Source organism: Pimephales promelas, chromosome 4 (genome assembly GCF_988280905.1).
Source record: "Pimephales promelas chromosome 4, fPimPro1.hap1.1, whole genome shotgun sequence".
NCBI lineage: Eukaryota > Metazoa > Chordata > Actinopteri > Cypriniformes > Leuciscidae > Pimephales > Pimephales promelas.
In genome coordinates, this window is record NC_142772.1 from 31,868,991 (window position 1) to 31,882,559 (window position 13,569).

The 13,569-nt window shown below is 36.1% G+C and overlaps 2 protein-coding genes and 4 non-coding genes across 7 annotated transcripts; 1 reads left to right on the forward strand and 5 right to left on the reverse strand.

Moving 5' to 3' along the window:
• The first annotated feature begins 3,851 nt into the window (after positions 1-3,851).
• Positions 3,852-11,175, forward strand: pole3 (polymerase (DNA directed), epsilon 3 (p17 subunit)). 2 transcript variants are annotated; one of them, XM_089130277.1, is made up of 5 exons: positions 3,859-3,982; positions 4,171-4,251; positions 4,379-4,464; positions 4,544-4,662; positions 7,801-11,175. In XM_089130277.1, the coding sequence occupies exons 2-5, from the start codon at positions 4,186-4,188 to the stop codon at positions 7,968-7,970; spliced, it is 441 nt and encodes a 146-aa protein (XP_088986403.1). In that variant the 5' UTR covers positions 3,859-3,982; positions 4,171-4,185; the 3' UTR covers positions 7,971-11,175. The 2 variants fall into 2 exon arrangements, with proteins under 2 accessions (XP_039515189.2, XP_088986403.1); XM_039659255.2 differs by having other exon boundaries at positions 3,852-4,251.
• Positions 9,277-13,308, reverse strand: rpl12 (ribosomal protein L12). Its single transcript, XM_089130276.1, has 7 exons — positions 13,147-13,308; positions 11,439-11,512; positions 11,077-11,175; positions 10,916-10,997; positions 9,773-9,859; positions 9,423-9,535; positions 9,277-9,334 (listed from the first exon to the last, which is right to left on the reverse strand). The coding sequence occupies exons 1-7, from the start codon at positions 13,181-13,183 to the stop codon at positions 9,329-9,331; spliced, it is 498 nt and encodes a 165-aa protein (XP_088986402.1). The 5' UTR covers positions 13,184-13,308; the 3' UTR covers positions 9,277-9,328.
• On the reverse strand, positions 9,603-9,728 carry LOC120470481 (small nucleolar RNA SNORA65). Its single transcript, XR_005620544.2, has one exon. It is a non-coding gene; the product is annotated as a small nucleolar RNA SNORA65 (small nucleolar RNA).
• Positions 10,706-10,832, reverse strand: LOC120470480 (small nucleolar RNA SNORA65). Its single transcript, XR_005620543.2, has one exon. It is a non-coding gene; the product is annotated as a small nucleolar RNA SNORA65 (small nucleolar RNA).
• Positions 11,245-11,372, reverse strand: LOC120470479 (small nucleolar RNA SNORA65). Its single transcript, XR_005620542.1, has one exon. It is a non-coding gene; the product is annotated as a small nucleolar RNA SNORA65 (small nucleolar RNA).
• LOC120470478 (small nucleolar RNA SNORA65) lies at positions 12,486-12,613 on the reverse strand. The gene has a single exon (XR_005620541.1). It is a non-coding gene; the product is annotated as a small nucleolar RNA SNORA65 (small nucleolar RNA).
• Positions 13,309-13,569: the final 261 nt, after the last annotated feature.

Here is a 13,569-nt window from a genome sequence, read left to right on the forward strand (position 1 = left end):
AAACACTGGAAAGGTTTGCATAAAAGAATGCAGATTTGTGTAATATAATAAAAATGCAAATGTTTATGATCTTTTTTAAAGTCACCATTTTTCATGTATTTTCATTGATTACAGACTCAATGAAAGCAGTTGTTTTGGTCAGGAGTAATGTTACTGTGTTCTTTGACAAATAAAGAACAGATAAAACAAATCTAAAACAGCTGGTGAGAAAAAAGCATAATAAAACACAGGTCAAAACACACAGTGAAGACGAGCGAATTACACAACAAGCACAAAATCCACCAATCATTTTCAAAGGAGTTTACTTGTCCATCTAATCCCTCAAAGTATTTTGAAAGTAAACCGATTTGGCAACCTGGCTGTAATAGGGACATGTTTGTCATTTTAATGACTTAATTAACTTGACATGTACAGAAAACCAATCAAAATGGTGGATGAGTATGTGGTGACATGCCATATACTGTGTTTCAATCATATATGAAAATTCAAAGTACAGCGCATTGATGCTTGAAAGTAAATACTAAAAATGTGTTAAAATTTGAAAGACAAATTCAATGCAGACCATGAGCCTTGGGTGACATTTTGAGAGATGTCCATCTTCAAGCAGAAACAGACAAATGTTCAGACGGTGACGGCAGTATTTATGTGTTCTTTTGGTTGTGGCCTTTCCTGAGAACATATATTGGAGTGGGATGGTGGATTTGGATCTTCCTGTTTCTATTCAAAAAGTCTTGGTTGAACCTTGAGAGGAAACGAATGAGACTGTGCAACTCAGACTTCCTATCCTTCCTTAGGAACTGTTGAAGCATGTGACTAGGCGTTATTATCAAAATAAGTGATGGCCTTTGGACATAGTGGAAGGTAGGCCTACTTTTTTTTTTTGGAAAGGGTGTTCGACATGATTTCATGGTAACACTTTTCAAGAAAACATTTGAGGATCTCAGTTCTGGGTGTGTTTAGAAGTAATGCATTTAAATTGACTGGACTACATATGTTTTAGTACAGCTCAACAATACTTGTCATCAACTTTTATTTTCTTGTTGGAAAATGTCCATTTAATTAAAACAGTTTTGCGGTCTCAATGACTTATGTCAACATCTGGCCAAGCTTATTCACTTCCCTATTTTTGTCACTGTAACATCGTGTTAGTCATCTGAATTATGGGACAGTGGGTTCCACTGAGAAATCCAGATTCTAAAATGGAAATATAACCATTTTTATTTACCAATTTTATGAAACTCCTAAAGACTCTTAAATGAAGTCATGATCAACTTACAAGCAACGGCAACAGTTAGACATAATCCTTAAAAATCACTTCCACACAAACACTCGACATGAAGTTAGAAATTACAGTTGAATAGTTGAGAAATATCTTTTGTTTTTGAATTTTTAACAAGTCCCATGAAGATACTGCTCTTAAAGCTCATGGTAACAAAATGGATTCAACTCTGCATTGTTTCAAGCTTGATAATCCTAGTCAAATGCTAATCATAAAAATAACAGATAAGGCTAACAGAAAATAACTCTGCATCAATATTTATAAATCTATAGATTAGTTGATCTATATATTTAATAGAAATAACACGGGCATCTCTCCATGTCACATAAAAAAGCTGCAATTTGTACTGATTTTTTGTACGTTGACGTTCGACGTTGAAGGTCTGTTGCTAGGTCACACATTGACTTTGCTTTAAAAACAACAAGAAATAAAAATCGACATTTCTTTTTTTATGGAATATTATTTTTATAAATGATTTATCAGTGCACATTATTACTATTTAATTCACGTGGCCTTGTAATCTTGAATAAATAAAAAACTCCCCCTCCCTCTTGCAACGATTTCTTTTCTCTGATGACGTGTTTACTGGCACGAGGACAGGAGAACCTGTCACTCACATGAGATACCAGCAAACCACAATGATCCAACAATCCAATCAATTCCTGATGGACAAAATTAAGCTTAATCACAACAGTTATTTTTTTTATTTATTTTTTGGAAAATACTTTTTACATTGATATTACAATATGGGAGAAAAGACTATCACCTTCTGTTTCTTGAGTTGCCAGCTTTAATTATTGTGAAAAGAGATGAGTAAAATTTAACAACCAGCATTTTCCTGTCGAGTGAATAGGAGTCTTGCACTGAAGGCCTAAGCAAAATAAATGTAATTAAATGTATTAAATGTAATACTGCCGTGTAGTTATTAAAAACCTCCAGAATTAGCCAGTATTTGTAGTGACACCTGGTGTTGCTATCATACACTGCCACCATGATACCAAAGTTGCATCCACAAATTGTCTTTTTTTTTTATCACTTCTAAAATAAATGTCTCTCATGGTGTATCACAGATATTTAGTTATGCTAGGAAATAGGGTATATGATTTTCCATTGACAAGAGAGGCCAAGAAAAAATACACCAACTTCAGAGTCAGACTCTCTTTCTGTGACAAATTCAAATGTATGAGTTTTGTTATTTGAGTTATTAAAAAATATGACTTTTACCTCATTTGAGGTTGACTAGAACTGTATCAAATTGTAGATTTAATTGAATCAATCAAAACATGTTCTTATCTTCACAGGCTGGTATGGCAAATTGAAGGCAGAAGTCAGAGCATCTGAATGACATCATCTGAAAGAGGGTGAAGAAAAAGAATGAAACTTTACCAGTCTCCATAAAAAGACAACATGGTGTTAAAATGTTAATTGCTTTATGAGCTAATGTATGAATAACCTCAAGACATTTGATGAGCATCAAAGAAAGAGGGGTTGAAACGGTCATGGAAAGTCTTTGCCATTTACCACAATTGAGGTTGTCAGAATGAGAATTGGCAAACAATAAAGCGTGATGAAGATGTAAAAGAAATGTCCCACCAACAGTTCATTTTTTATGGGTCTGTGTAGATTGAATTAGTTGCGGAAAAATACACATGGAGTTATAAATCCTAAACTAGGCTACTCTATTTAGGGGACGGGGACCACACATGGAGAGGAGACATTTCTCCACTCATTTAAATACTCTCTTATACAACCCTTAATTTCATATACCAATATAATGTCTCACCATTAGGCCTAATAATGTGTAACAGTTTAGCATTTTTAAGATAATAAATATATAAATTAGCTTTGCTCAGTTTAGTTAAATCAAGAAAACTATGCTATAGAAACAAGAGGGGAAACGTTTGAAGCAGTTCGCTAAAATTATTTGCTTCTGGTCCACCAGGCAGTGCATAATGTTTAACATTCATTCTCACGCAAGCAACAGTTTCAAACATTCGAAACATATGCTAAATGGAGATGAATTAACACAGTTCCAAACGCGCTTGCACGACCATGAAATTATACATTCCGTGTATATTGAGATATTGCACTGCACATGCTTCAGTCCCGCTGAAATGAAAATATTGGGGGGAGCCTCGGGAGGGGACTTTTCTCGTTCAGTTTAAAAATAACTAAATAAAATCAAAACTTTTTTTATTTATTTTTTACTTCGATAAAAATCGACTGAAAACCCGAAAGACTCAAGAATTACCTATGATGTATTTTTTTATTTCATTTTTAAGAAAAGCCATTTGCTTTTGTCCTGACAGGACTACAACTACCAGGATGTGGCCTGTTAACAACATGCATTAAAAATAATAATTATAAATAAAATTAAAAAAGCACCTTTGAAATTTACATTTAAGGTAAGCTGTCTAATTTATCTTTTAGAAAAAAAAAACGTCAAAGCGTCGTCACCCTCATGTATAAATCTGGTGTTTATTTGGTTTATTTGGCGTTAGCCTACAAATTGACGTCATGACTGAAAGTCTGTATTGATTGGCTGGGCAGAGCGGTGAGAGGTAAAAGGTTAACTCATGGGTTTGGATGATCAAGCGGGCTGAAAAACTGTGAAGCACACTAGCTTTTGTCCAGATTCACCTGTTCCGTTGACAATTGATTTGCAGATAAATAATCTAATTGCACTTCTAACGCATATGTAAGGTATTTTATGTACGATAACAAAACGAAAATTGTTATTCAGTGCACTTAAATCGAGTGTATCTGGTGATAGTTCACCCTCAGATAAGTTAGACGGCTAAGCTAACACAAAGTTTCCGCAGTTGTGCAGTTTGACCTGATCACGCATCTAAAACAAACAGATTACATTGTCCTGTTGCATCTCATTTAAGTGTATATTAAGTGTAATGGCTGAGAGACCAGAGGACCTCAATCTTCCCAATGCTGTCATCACGCGGATTATAAAGGAGGCAGTAAGTCATCTAGTAACATTGTTTCGTAGGTCTCTTTTAGAAGTGGTTTAAGTGAAAACCATAGTAAATCGTCTCTGCCGTCAGTTGTATGTTAGTATGCAGTGAACTTGTTTTCCTTCTTGTTTAGTTGCCAGACGGAGTAAACGTGTCCAAGGAGGCAAGGAGAGCGATTTCTCAAGCAGCTAGTGTTTTCGTTCTCTACGCAACATCTTGGTTAGTCTGAAGTTTTGTTTGAGAAATTCCACCCTGAAAAACTACTCGTATGTAATCTCCACTGTTTTGTTGACTCCAGTGCAAACAATTTTGCTATGAAAGCAAAAAGGAAGACACTCAACGCTGGAGATGTGATGTCAGCTATGGAGGAGATGGAGTTTGAGCGTTTCTTGCAACCCTTGCGGGAAGCACTTGAAGGTAAGATCTCAATGGACCAGAAGGGTTCAGAGACCCTTGCATGACTTCTTAACCCATTTGTGCCCAAATTTTTCTGAATGGTTTCATGCATATAGTCATGTTAATAATGTTCTATGTGAACATGTTCTGCATTTATTTTCTCAGCTTTTTTTTTTCTTCTTGAAAATCGTATTTGAATGTGCGGCAACTATAGTTGCCGGTGGGCAAATATGTTGAATGCACCCCATCAATGTTAAATATGAATAGGAGGAGAACATTTGGCATCTATCTCAAAATAACAGCTTTCAACAGATCAATCTTTATTCATAAACAAATTTATTGTGTATAAAAGTCGAAGAATGTTTGATGCGAACCCAAAAAAGTGGAATCTATAGCTTATAATGTCTTGAATATAAAAACACAACAAACAACAAATCCATTTATCTTAAACCTTGTGTGCTGTTTGGGGTCTTTTTGACCCACATTTCTAACTTTCATTTATGGGGATAACATGGATAATTTGACATGGTTTAGTGTAAGATTTTTGCCAATCTTTTGGAAAATGCCGTTTTAAAAGTAACAAATTATCACTTTCACCACTAGATGGCTGCAGAGCTCCACTATTTGCGATTTGCTATTTGACTAAATGAAAGACATATTTTCACAAGTTTTTCCTGTTGTATTCATATTTTGATATTATGAAATCACAATTATAACAATAAAAGTAACTTTTTGTTGAAGTTTAGGCATTTTTTGTACTGGAAAAAAAATCTGTTTTTAAATAATGTTATAGAATCAAATGATTATTGTCAATGGACAAAATTCATCCTCAAAATCAGAAAGAACACAGAAATTTGGTGGCACACTTCACACAATTTTTTTGAATTATATGAAAAACAGATGTTTGAAATAAATTATAAACTCTAAAGACTCCAACTTTTCTCTTTGTAACATCCTGATCAGGGTTGATTCTAATCATAATGTAACATTATTGAAAAACTGATTTTTTTTTTCAGTACAAAAACTGCTAAACTTTGACAAAAAGTAACTTATATTGTTATAATTATGATTTCATAATATGTAGATATGCATATATCAAAAATGTAATTTGTTACAAAATGTAACAAATTACATTTGTACAAAACTTTTACAAAATTTGTTACAAAATTACATTTTGTTGCCTAGGGTTTCTGAGACCACAAACAGCCTGACTGTAAACCTCAAATGAACAGCGCACAAGAGTTAAAGTGGTAGAGTGCAGAACAAAGTGCAGCCATAACAGGGCATTGTGTATCAAAAAATTAAATGAAAATAAATAAATACAAATAAATAGAATGAAGTAAAAATTATATATATATATATATATATATATATATATATATATATATATATATATATATATATATAAATATAAATAACAAAAAAAAAAACAAATGACAAAATGGCAAAAAACTAAAATAACAGTGCATACAAGGGTAAAGTTATTAAACAAGTTCAATAACCTTGAATTATTAACCTATTAACACAGTATACCCCATTTCCCCATGATATATGTACTTGCAAGGCATTTGGCCACCGGCAACTATAGTTGCCGATTGGACTTTTAAAGGTGCAATGTGTAACAAAGTTGATTATCTATTAACAGAAATGCAATATGACATCCATAACTATGTTTTCAGTGGTGTATAAAGAACTTACTTAATTAGCTGTAATGTTTTTATTACCTTAGAATGAGACATTAATAGCTCCATAACCGAGGGAATCCCCTTCTATGAAGGTCGCCATGTTGTGACGTCATATTCCTACCGTAGCCGAACGCGAACAAACAGTGCTACAGAACGCGTTTCATCACTACCTTGAAAGAGAAGTAGCGGAAAGCTGGAAGCTAGCCTTACACTCTGTGAGTAGTGACTTTTCCCTTGTGAGTGGTGTAAAATATGTAGTTGGGATTGTTTCATGTAACTTAGTTCTCCCTCACTGTGTTATGGGTTTGTTATGTTGGGGATAGATGTGCTGTTACGTTCGTGAGACAGCTGATGATTAGTATTCATGTCATTGACCGTAAAACAGTACGTTACAGGAATCACTAACCCGTCGATAGAGACTTTTACTAAAGACTTTTATCACTAAAGTCGATCGCGAAGAATTTTAAAAATCAGAGAAAAAAAGCCTATTGTGTGTAGTAAATAGTATCTATGGGATGCGGAGATGACATGATTGTAACAGCGCGCGCACTTCCGACCTTTGGACTCATGCAGACGCGTCCCAGCTCAGCCACAGTAACAGCTCATATTAGCCAGCTAAACTATTACTACCCTGTTAGAAAAAATATATAGCTGCTCCCTCGCTGTATTATGGGTTTGGTACAGTATGTGGGGAGAAATGTGCTGCTGGTTACGTTTGTGAGACAATCAGCTGATTATTATTTTATTAAATTATATATTAAAACCCTTGATCCTCACCTGACTATGACTTTGTAAACAGACAGTATTCATGATGTGGTTTATAATGGACTGTGGTACAGAAACAGTGACAATGTTACACACTCTTGGCTTACTCTGGCTATTCTCTGCTGTCTCAGCCGACGAGATGTTTGTCCCGTTTTAGCAACCGTAGCTTCTTCCAAAGGGAGGGGTGAGCAGTGGGCTGAGCCCTTAGTGCAAACCTGGTGCAAACTCGCAACCGAACCACTAGATGTCGCTAAAAGTCACACATTGCTCCTTTAACTAAGTATACAAAAAACTATAGATCTATTGTAAGATTTGTTTTGTTTAGAGGATTCTAGAGACCTTCATGATTATCTGGATATATATATGTCAACAAAAAATACTTATTAGTAATATGAAAGTTAGCTTTCTTTGGGAGGGTTTGCCTTCGCCATGCTTCCTGGAAGTAGGGGTAGGAAGTTGACAGCCTCATGTGACAGGAAGGAAGTGAATACCTTTTTTTTTCTTTCTTGAAATCCTTTATTTGGTTGTTTCCTTGCATGACATTGCGACATACAACATGGATAACATCTAGAAAAATACTTACACAAGGAAAATGACAACTATACACTGCGGCAACTATAGTTGCCGGTGGGCTTAAATGGGTTAAAAGCATCAGCTTTATTCATGTGTATATAACCAGTTTGTGTGTTAATGTGCTTTTTTTTTACAGCGTACAAGAAAGGTCAGAAAGGCAAGAAAGAGGCATCTGAGCAAAAACGAAAGGACAAGGATAAGAAGAATGACGCAGATGATAATGACAAGAGTAGAGATGAAGAGGAAGATGAGCACATGGATGATGAACAAGAGGGAGAGAATGAAGAAGAGGATGTTGAGAACTGAAAAGCATGATAAGTTTATTTGGTGAGTCTGTCCTGGTTTCTCTAACCATTGCAAATGATGGTAGTGTAGTGTCCACTTTAGTAGTGGGACAGGTGATGTGGTCTGGACAAACCTATGGTACATAATATGCTTCTCTTTGTGATTTGAACATCTGTGGCAACGTTCCTGTCGAGAGCTCATTTGAACCCAGCAAGGTATCTTTCAAGAGAAGCTGCACACTATTTGAATTGAGGTTATTTAGTTACAACAGTAGTGTCCATAGTATTTTAATTGAATAAACACTGTTACTGGAGGCAAGAAATGGAAAAATGTGTTGGATGTTAATGATTTGGGATAAGAAATAAAATAGGAGCAGCTGTACATATGAAAAATAATCTTAAGACCAGCATTTGTTCAAAAGCAGTAACATGTAACCAAGCCTAAATACTTTTGTACACAAGTCTACAACTCTGGAATACTTGACATAAAGCCGTTTTTCCAAATACATTTTTTAATTGCTTATTTTTCCCACCTCAATTTATGCCCCTCACCCTGCCAAATATTTACATCTAAAATGCAGTTCTTCTGGGTGTTTGAAATTTGGGGATTTGCCCTTTCCAAAAATAGGTCAAGGACTAAATTCTATACTTACAAACATAACCTGGGTCAAGTTGAGCATTTGAATGTAGTTTAAATAGGGTACATACTATTTATGTTATGTTTGATGTATTTCACAGATCTCAAATATATGTGGACTTTCATTAAAATTCAGTTGTTATTTTGTTTGCTCAACTTCACCCAGGTTACACAAATGATGAATTGAAGCTTTCATTTTGTGATTAAGATTGTTTCTTTTTTTTCAAACAGTCTGTGGCTGTTTTAGAAGTTTAAGGCCTCAGAAAAGATTCACAACTCTTCATGAACATAGTTCTGGAAATTGTCTCAACATAAATTACCCTTTTAAAATTTCCAGGTTTCTTAGGAGCATAAAGCATAGTTAGGTACACTTATATAGTGGTGAATGGGAGAACACATTAAATATTTTGTTTTGCCATTTGCTCAAATAGCAAAAGAAACTTCACAATATTTTTCACAACTTAAAATAGTAAAAAAAGGAAGATTGATAATGAGCCTTTACATCACTCCCACCGCATTAGAAACACCCACACAGCAGCTTTAACTTTGTCATTTGATGCAAAGGTAATTGAACACAAAGTGTAGTTTTATAAGTGTACATTTAAATAACTTTGCAATGCTAATGGCTGTTAAGATGCAATGCAATCTGGGAAAAGGGTCCATAAAATGCCAGAAATGACAAATAGCACCATTGACTTTTATCAAACAGTTTTATTTTTCATCCATCCTTTCCCATCCTGTTTTTACTCCTGCAAGAAAGAAAAACACCCAGTAAAAAATAAAGTAAAAAGGCAAAACATTGAAATGCTTAATCATAAAATGGCATTTAATACTTACAGATGGGCACTCAATTTTGCCACTGTTGATGTCATCAATGACATCATGGGGAGGGCGACCATCAATGGTGCAGCCCACAGACTGAGCTGTGCCAAGAATCTCCTTGATGGTACCTGAGAAGCAAAGGAAAATGTCACTTTGTGCCATCGTTTTAAATCAACTCATTCAAGCCTAGTCATAACATGTTCCAGGCCATTTGGCACAGGGTTAGCCATTGAGTTGAGCAGCCCTGCTTCCTAGAGCTGGGTCACTATGAGCCTCCACTGGACAGTACAGAGTCACTTTACAGATTTGCACAGTGGCGGGAGGCTAATCAATTAATACTGCGCAAGTATTAAGTAAATACAAACCAGAAAGTTCCCTGGCAATAGATCGTGGCCTCATGATACGGGCAACGTTGACAATCTCGTCGAAAGTGACGCTTCCAGAGTGCTTAACTAAAAGAGGGAAAAAAGATGCATCAGGATATGTAATATGCTAGTTACAAACTAGTACCAGTATTAGGGCAGCGAAGCAAGTGCATTCTTCTGAGAGTAGTTGCGTTTCATCCACATAAGCGTAAAATAAATTCTGGCTTTTCTCAGACACATTTCTTCTACATAAATGTCCCATTTTAAATAAACATTCATTTTTCCAGAAGTGAAGTATCCCTTAAAGTAGTTTTTTTTTTTTTTCAAACATGCCTCCTTAGAAAACATTACTGATGTGCATCTTGAGACAAAAAAGGCATTGACATTTGAAAATATTCCAGTAAAAGGTGCAGTGTAATTTTTAGCAGCATCTTGTGGTGAGGCTGCGAATTGCAACCAACAGACATTACGGTGGCCGACAGGAAAATATGTAATTTGAGACAGCAGAGAGTAGCCAGTTAAGTAATGAAGTTTACAAAGTTACATTATGAAATTGTTTAATTCAGTAAAAGAATGTTATTATGAATATTGTAACTCGTTTATCGTGTCAGTGTTTTAATCGCTGAATTTAGCTAGTTTCTTTGCATGAACAATAGTGACAACACACTCTGAAGGTGTTTGTCCTTTTAACAAAGGACAATGTTTTGAAAACACAGTAGTAAAATTACACTGTCTAATTTTAATTTACTATAAAATGTTACTTTTATTAATGGCAAAGCTGAATTGTCAGGATCATTTCTCCGGACTTAAAATGGTTGTGCAGCATAACTTTTTTATTTAACTTTTTTTTAAGGATATTTAGTTCATAAGTGCATTTCTTTTTGGTAAAGCGAAACAAATTTTTACTGTGACTTGATCAAGAAATGCAGCTAAAGTTGTTCCAGGTCTTTCGGCACAGAGTTACCCATTGAGTTGAGCAGCCCTGCTTCCTAGAGCTGGGTCAATATGAGCCTCCACTGGACAGTACACGGTCACTTTTACAGACTTGCACAGTGGCGGGAGGCTCGAAATAATCCAAAAAGTTCAGGACGTAAAGACACGATACCTACAACAGTGTATTGAGGTGGCATAAAAGCTACTTACTGTTCTTGACCTTCTTCCTGTCACGGGGAGGTTCCTTCAGGGCCTTGATGATGAGGGCAGAGGCTGATGGCACCACCTCAATCTGGAGCAACAACAAAACCTATGAGTGTCTGAAGACTAGATAACCTCAAAAGCCAGAATACAGACTTCGAAGGGCTTACCGCTGCTTGCCTGTTCTGGATGGTCAGCTTCACAGTGATTCGCAGGCCCTTCCAGTCACCGGTAGCCTTTGCAATGTCATCACCCACCTTTTTAGGGGACTAAAGGAAAGCGAGAATGAAAGATGAGCATACAGCATGGAACAGAGTCCATGTTCTGTGACACAAGCAGTTTGTTCCAAGTCTTTCGGCACAGAGTTGCCCATTAGATTGGGGCCACCCTGTTTCCTAGAGCTGGGTCACTATGAGCCTCCACTGGATTGTACAAAGACACTTGAATAGACTAGCACAGTGGCGGGAGGCTGATTTATGATATAAAGAGCAGGACAAGAAACACTACAGACCAAACTTGTGGCAATACTTACAAGACCCAAAGGTCCAATTTTGGGGGCCAGTGAGGAAGTGGCACCAACCTCTCCACCTGTGCATCTCATGTACACTGGAGGGGGGAAAACAGCCTTAGTGTGCTTTTCGTGAATGCATAATATTAATACACTTTCATGACATTCAACAATTCTCAGAAATCCATGTGCCCTATATTTCTATAAGCTGTAAAAAAGTAACTTGATTAAAATTGTGCATCATTAATTGTGGCGGTGTATTTTTAAGCATGCTAGCTTGTAGAATAAAACTACATTTCTTTCTCTTTACATAAACTAAAACATTTGGTTTAACTTGGTTAAAATACCTTCAGAAGAATTATTGGAATAAAAGGTTTCCCATGGTGTTAAACCCAACACAATCTAATAAAATATGCTTCAGAGATAAATGGATGAAGAAAATAAGATTCACCATGGCTTATATTAAAGCAATACTCCACTTTTTTGGAAATTCATAGCTCCCTCAGAGTTAAACAGTTGGGTTTTACCATTTTTAAATCCATTCAGCTGATTTTCTGATATTTATAAGAATCAGTAACCAGACAGTTTCTGGTCCCATTGACTTCCATAGTATATTCTACTATGGTAGTCAATGGGACCAGAAAGTGGTTACTGATATTCTCCGAAATATCAACTGAATGGAATTAAAAAATGGTAAAACATAACTGTTTAACTCTGGGGGAGCTGTAAAATTAGCCTATTTCCAAAAAAGTGGAGTATCCCTTCAACACCATTGTATGCTTAAATAGGAAAGATGCCTTCTAGTTCCATCAGACATCACAGAGATGAGAAAGGTCAAGAACCTCATAACCCTGAGGTATGCATTGTTATTCTGCTTTACTAGAACCATAAGTTAAATAGTTGTAAACTTTCAAATGTTTTATCCTTCCATTATTAGTGCAGATATCTACATAATCTTAAAGGGTAAAAAAAAAACATTTGAAAATGCTATAATTTAACCTTGGTTAGCTGGTCAAATTTTAGCATTTATATAGAACCTGGAATGTGTACATACATATTAAATTTGACGCAGTTTGTTCCAGGTCTTTCGGCACAGAGTTGCCCATTAGATTGGGGCCACCCTGCTTCCTAGAGCTGGGTCACTTTGAGCCTCCACTGGATTGTACAAAGACACTTTTACAGACAAGCACAGTGGCGGGAGGCTGCTTTATGATATAAAGAGCAGGACAATAAACACTACAGACCATTCGTCGGTTTAAAATAAGAAAAGTTAAACTCAAGTGTCCACATTGAAACAAATAACGTGTTATGCCCATTGAAGAATGTTATAGCTTCGTGATGTTCAGCAGCACGTGAACACTTACCCATGAACCTTAATATCACCGAGAACGCTCAAACCGCAGAAGTTAACTTACACATTTCAAAACGTCAGATCACATCGAATAAAACTCCGCGTGCACGGAGTAAGGTTAGTTAAAGTAGCAGCGAGTAATCCTAAAGACGCTGTCCGTAACGTTACAAGAAATTAAAATTCACGCCTCTCAGTTGAATTACATGTTGTACATCCAAATATTTATTTTTAAAAGCTTCAACTAAACTATGTGGACAGGAAAAGTTTAGCATTTGCACCCTACTAATTTATTAGCACTAGCACGCGAGAGGCCTGCGCGGAGGCATGGCCTCTCACACACAATCAGAAATCCATCAAAGGGTTACCGTAATCCAGACATACCGACTTTAATCTCGGTGGGGTCGAATTTAGGAGGCATTGTGTACCAGATGAAGTTGAGCTCAGTTCAATTTGAATTAGTGAGGGTGTCGGATGAACCCGAATTCGGGACGACCGAAAATTGTTGCACCTTCACCACTAAAGTGAAAAAGGAAAGGACAGAAAAAGTGTTGCGCCACAGTTATAAAGGCCACGAAGTATCGCGAGATCTGGGATCTGAGCAACATTTCATACTGCACCGCCGCCATCTTGGAACAGGGGTCTTTTGTGCTGGGTATGATGTTCACGAATAAAATCTGAACTAGGAAGAATGTTTTTTTTATTATTTTATTTTTTTTACATTTTTTTCTGGAATCAACGATAAATACATGTCTGACCGTTGGAACGAACCAAAACAAACGAGAAAATCGTATTGATGATAATTTA

Excerpts from the sequence above, each read along its gene's own strand:
- pole3 (XM_039659255.2), top strand. The coding sequence starts at position 4,186 with ATGGCTGAGAGACCAGAGGACCTCAATCTTCCCAATGCTGTCATCACG. Across the intron at positions 4,465-4,543 it reads GTTCTCTACGCAACATCTTG|TGCAAACAATTTTGCTATGA; the intron begins GTTAGTCTGAAG and ends TGTTGACTCCAG. Across the intron at positions 4,663-7,800 it reads CTTGCGGGAAGCACTTGAAG|CGTACAAGAAAGGTCAGAAA; the intron begins GTAAGATCTCAA and ends TTTTTTTTACAG.
- rpl12 (XM_089130276.1), bottom strand. The coding sequence starts at position 13,183 with ATGCCTCCTAAATTCGACCCCACCGAGATTAAAGTCG. Across the intron at positions 11,513-13,146 it reads CCCCACCGAGATTAAAGTCG|TGTACATGAGATGCACAGGT; the intron begins GTATGTCTGGAT and ends TCCCCCCTCCAG. Across the intron at positions 10,998-11,076 it reads TCCAGAACAGGCAAGCAGCG|ATTGAGGTGGTGCCATCAGC; the intron begins GTAAGCCCTTCG and ends TTGTTGCTCCAG.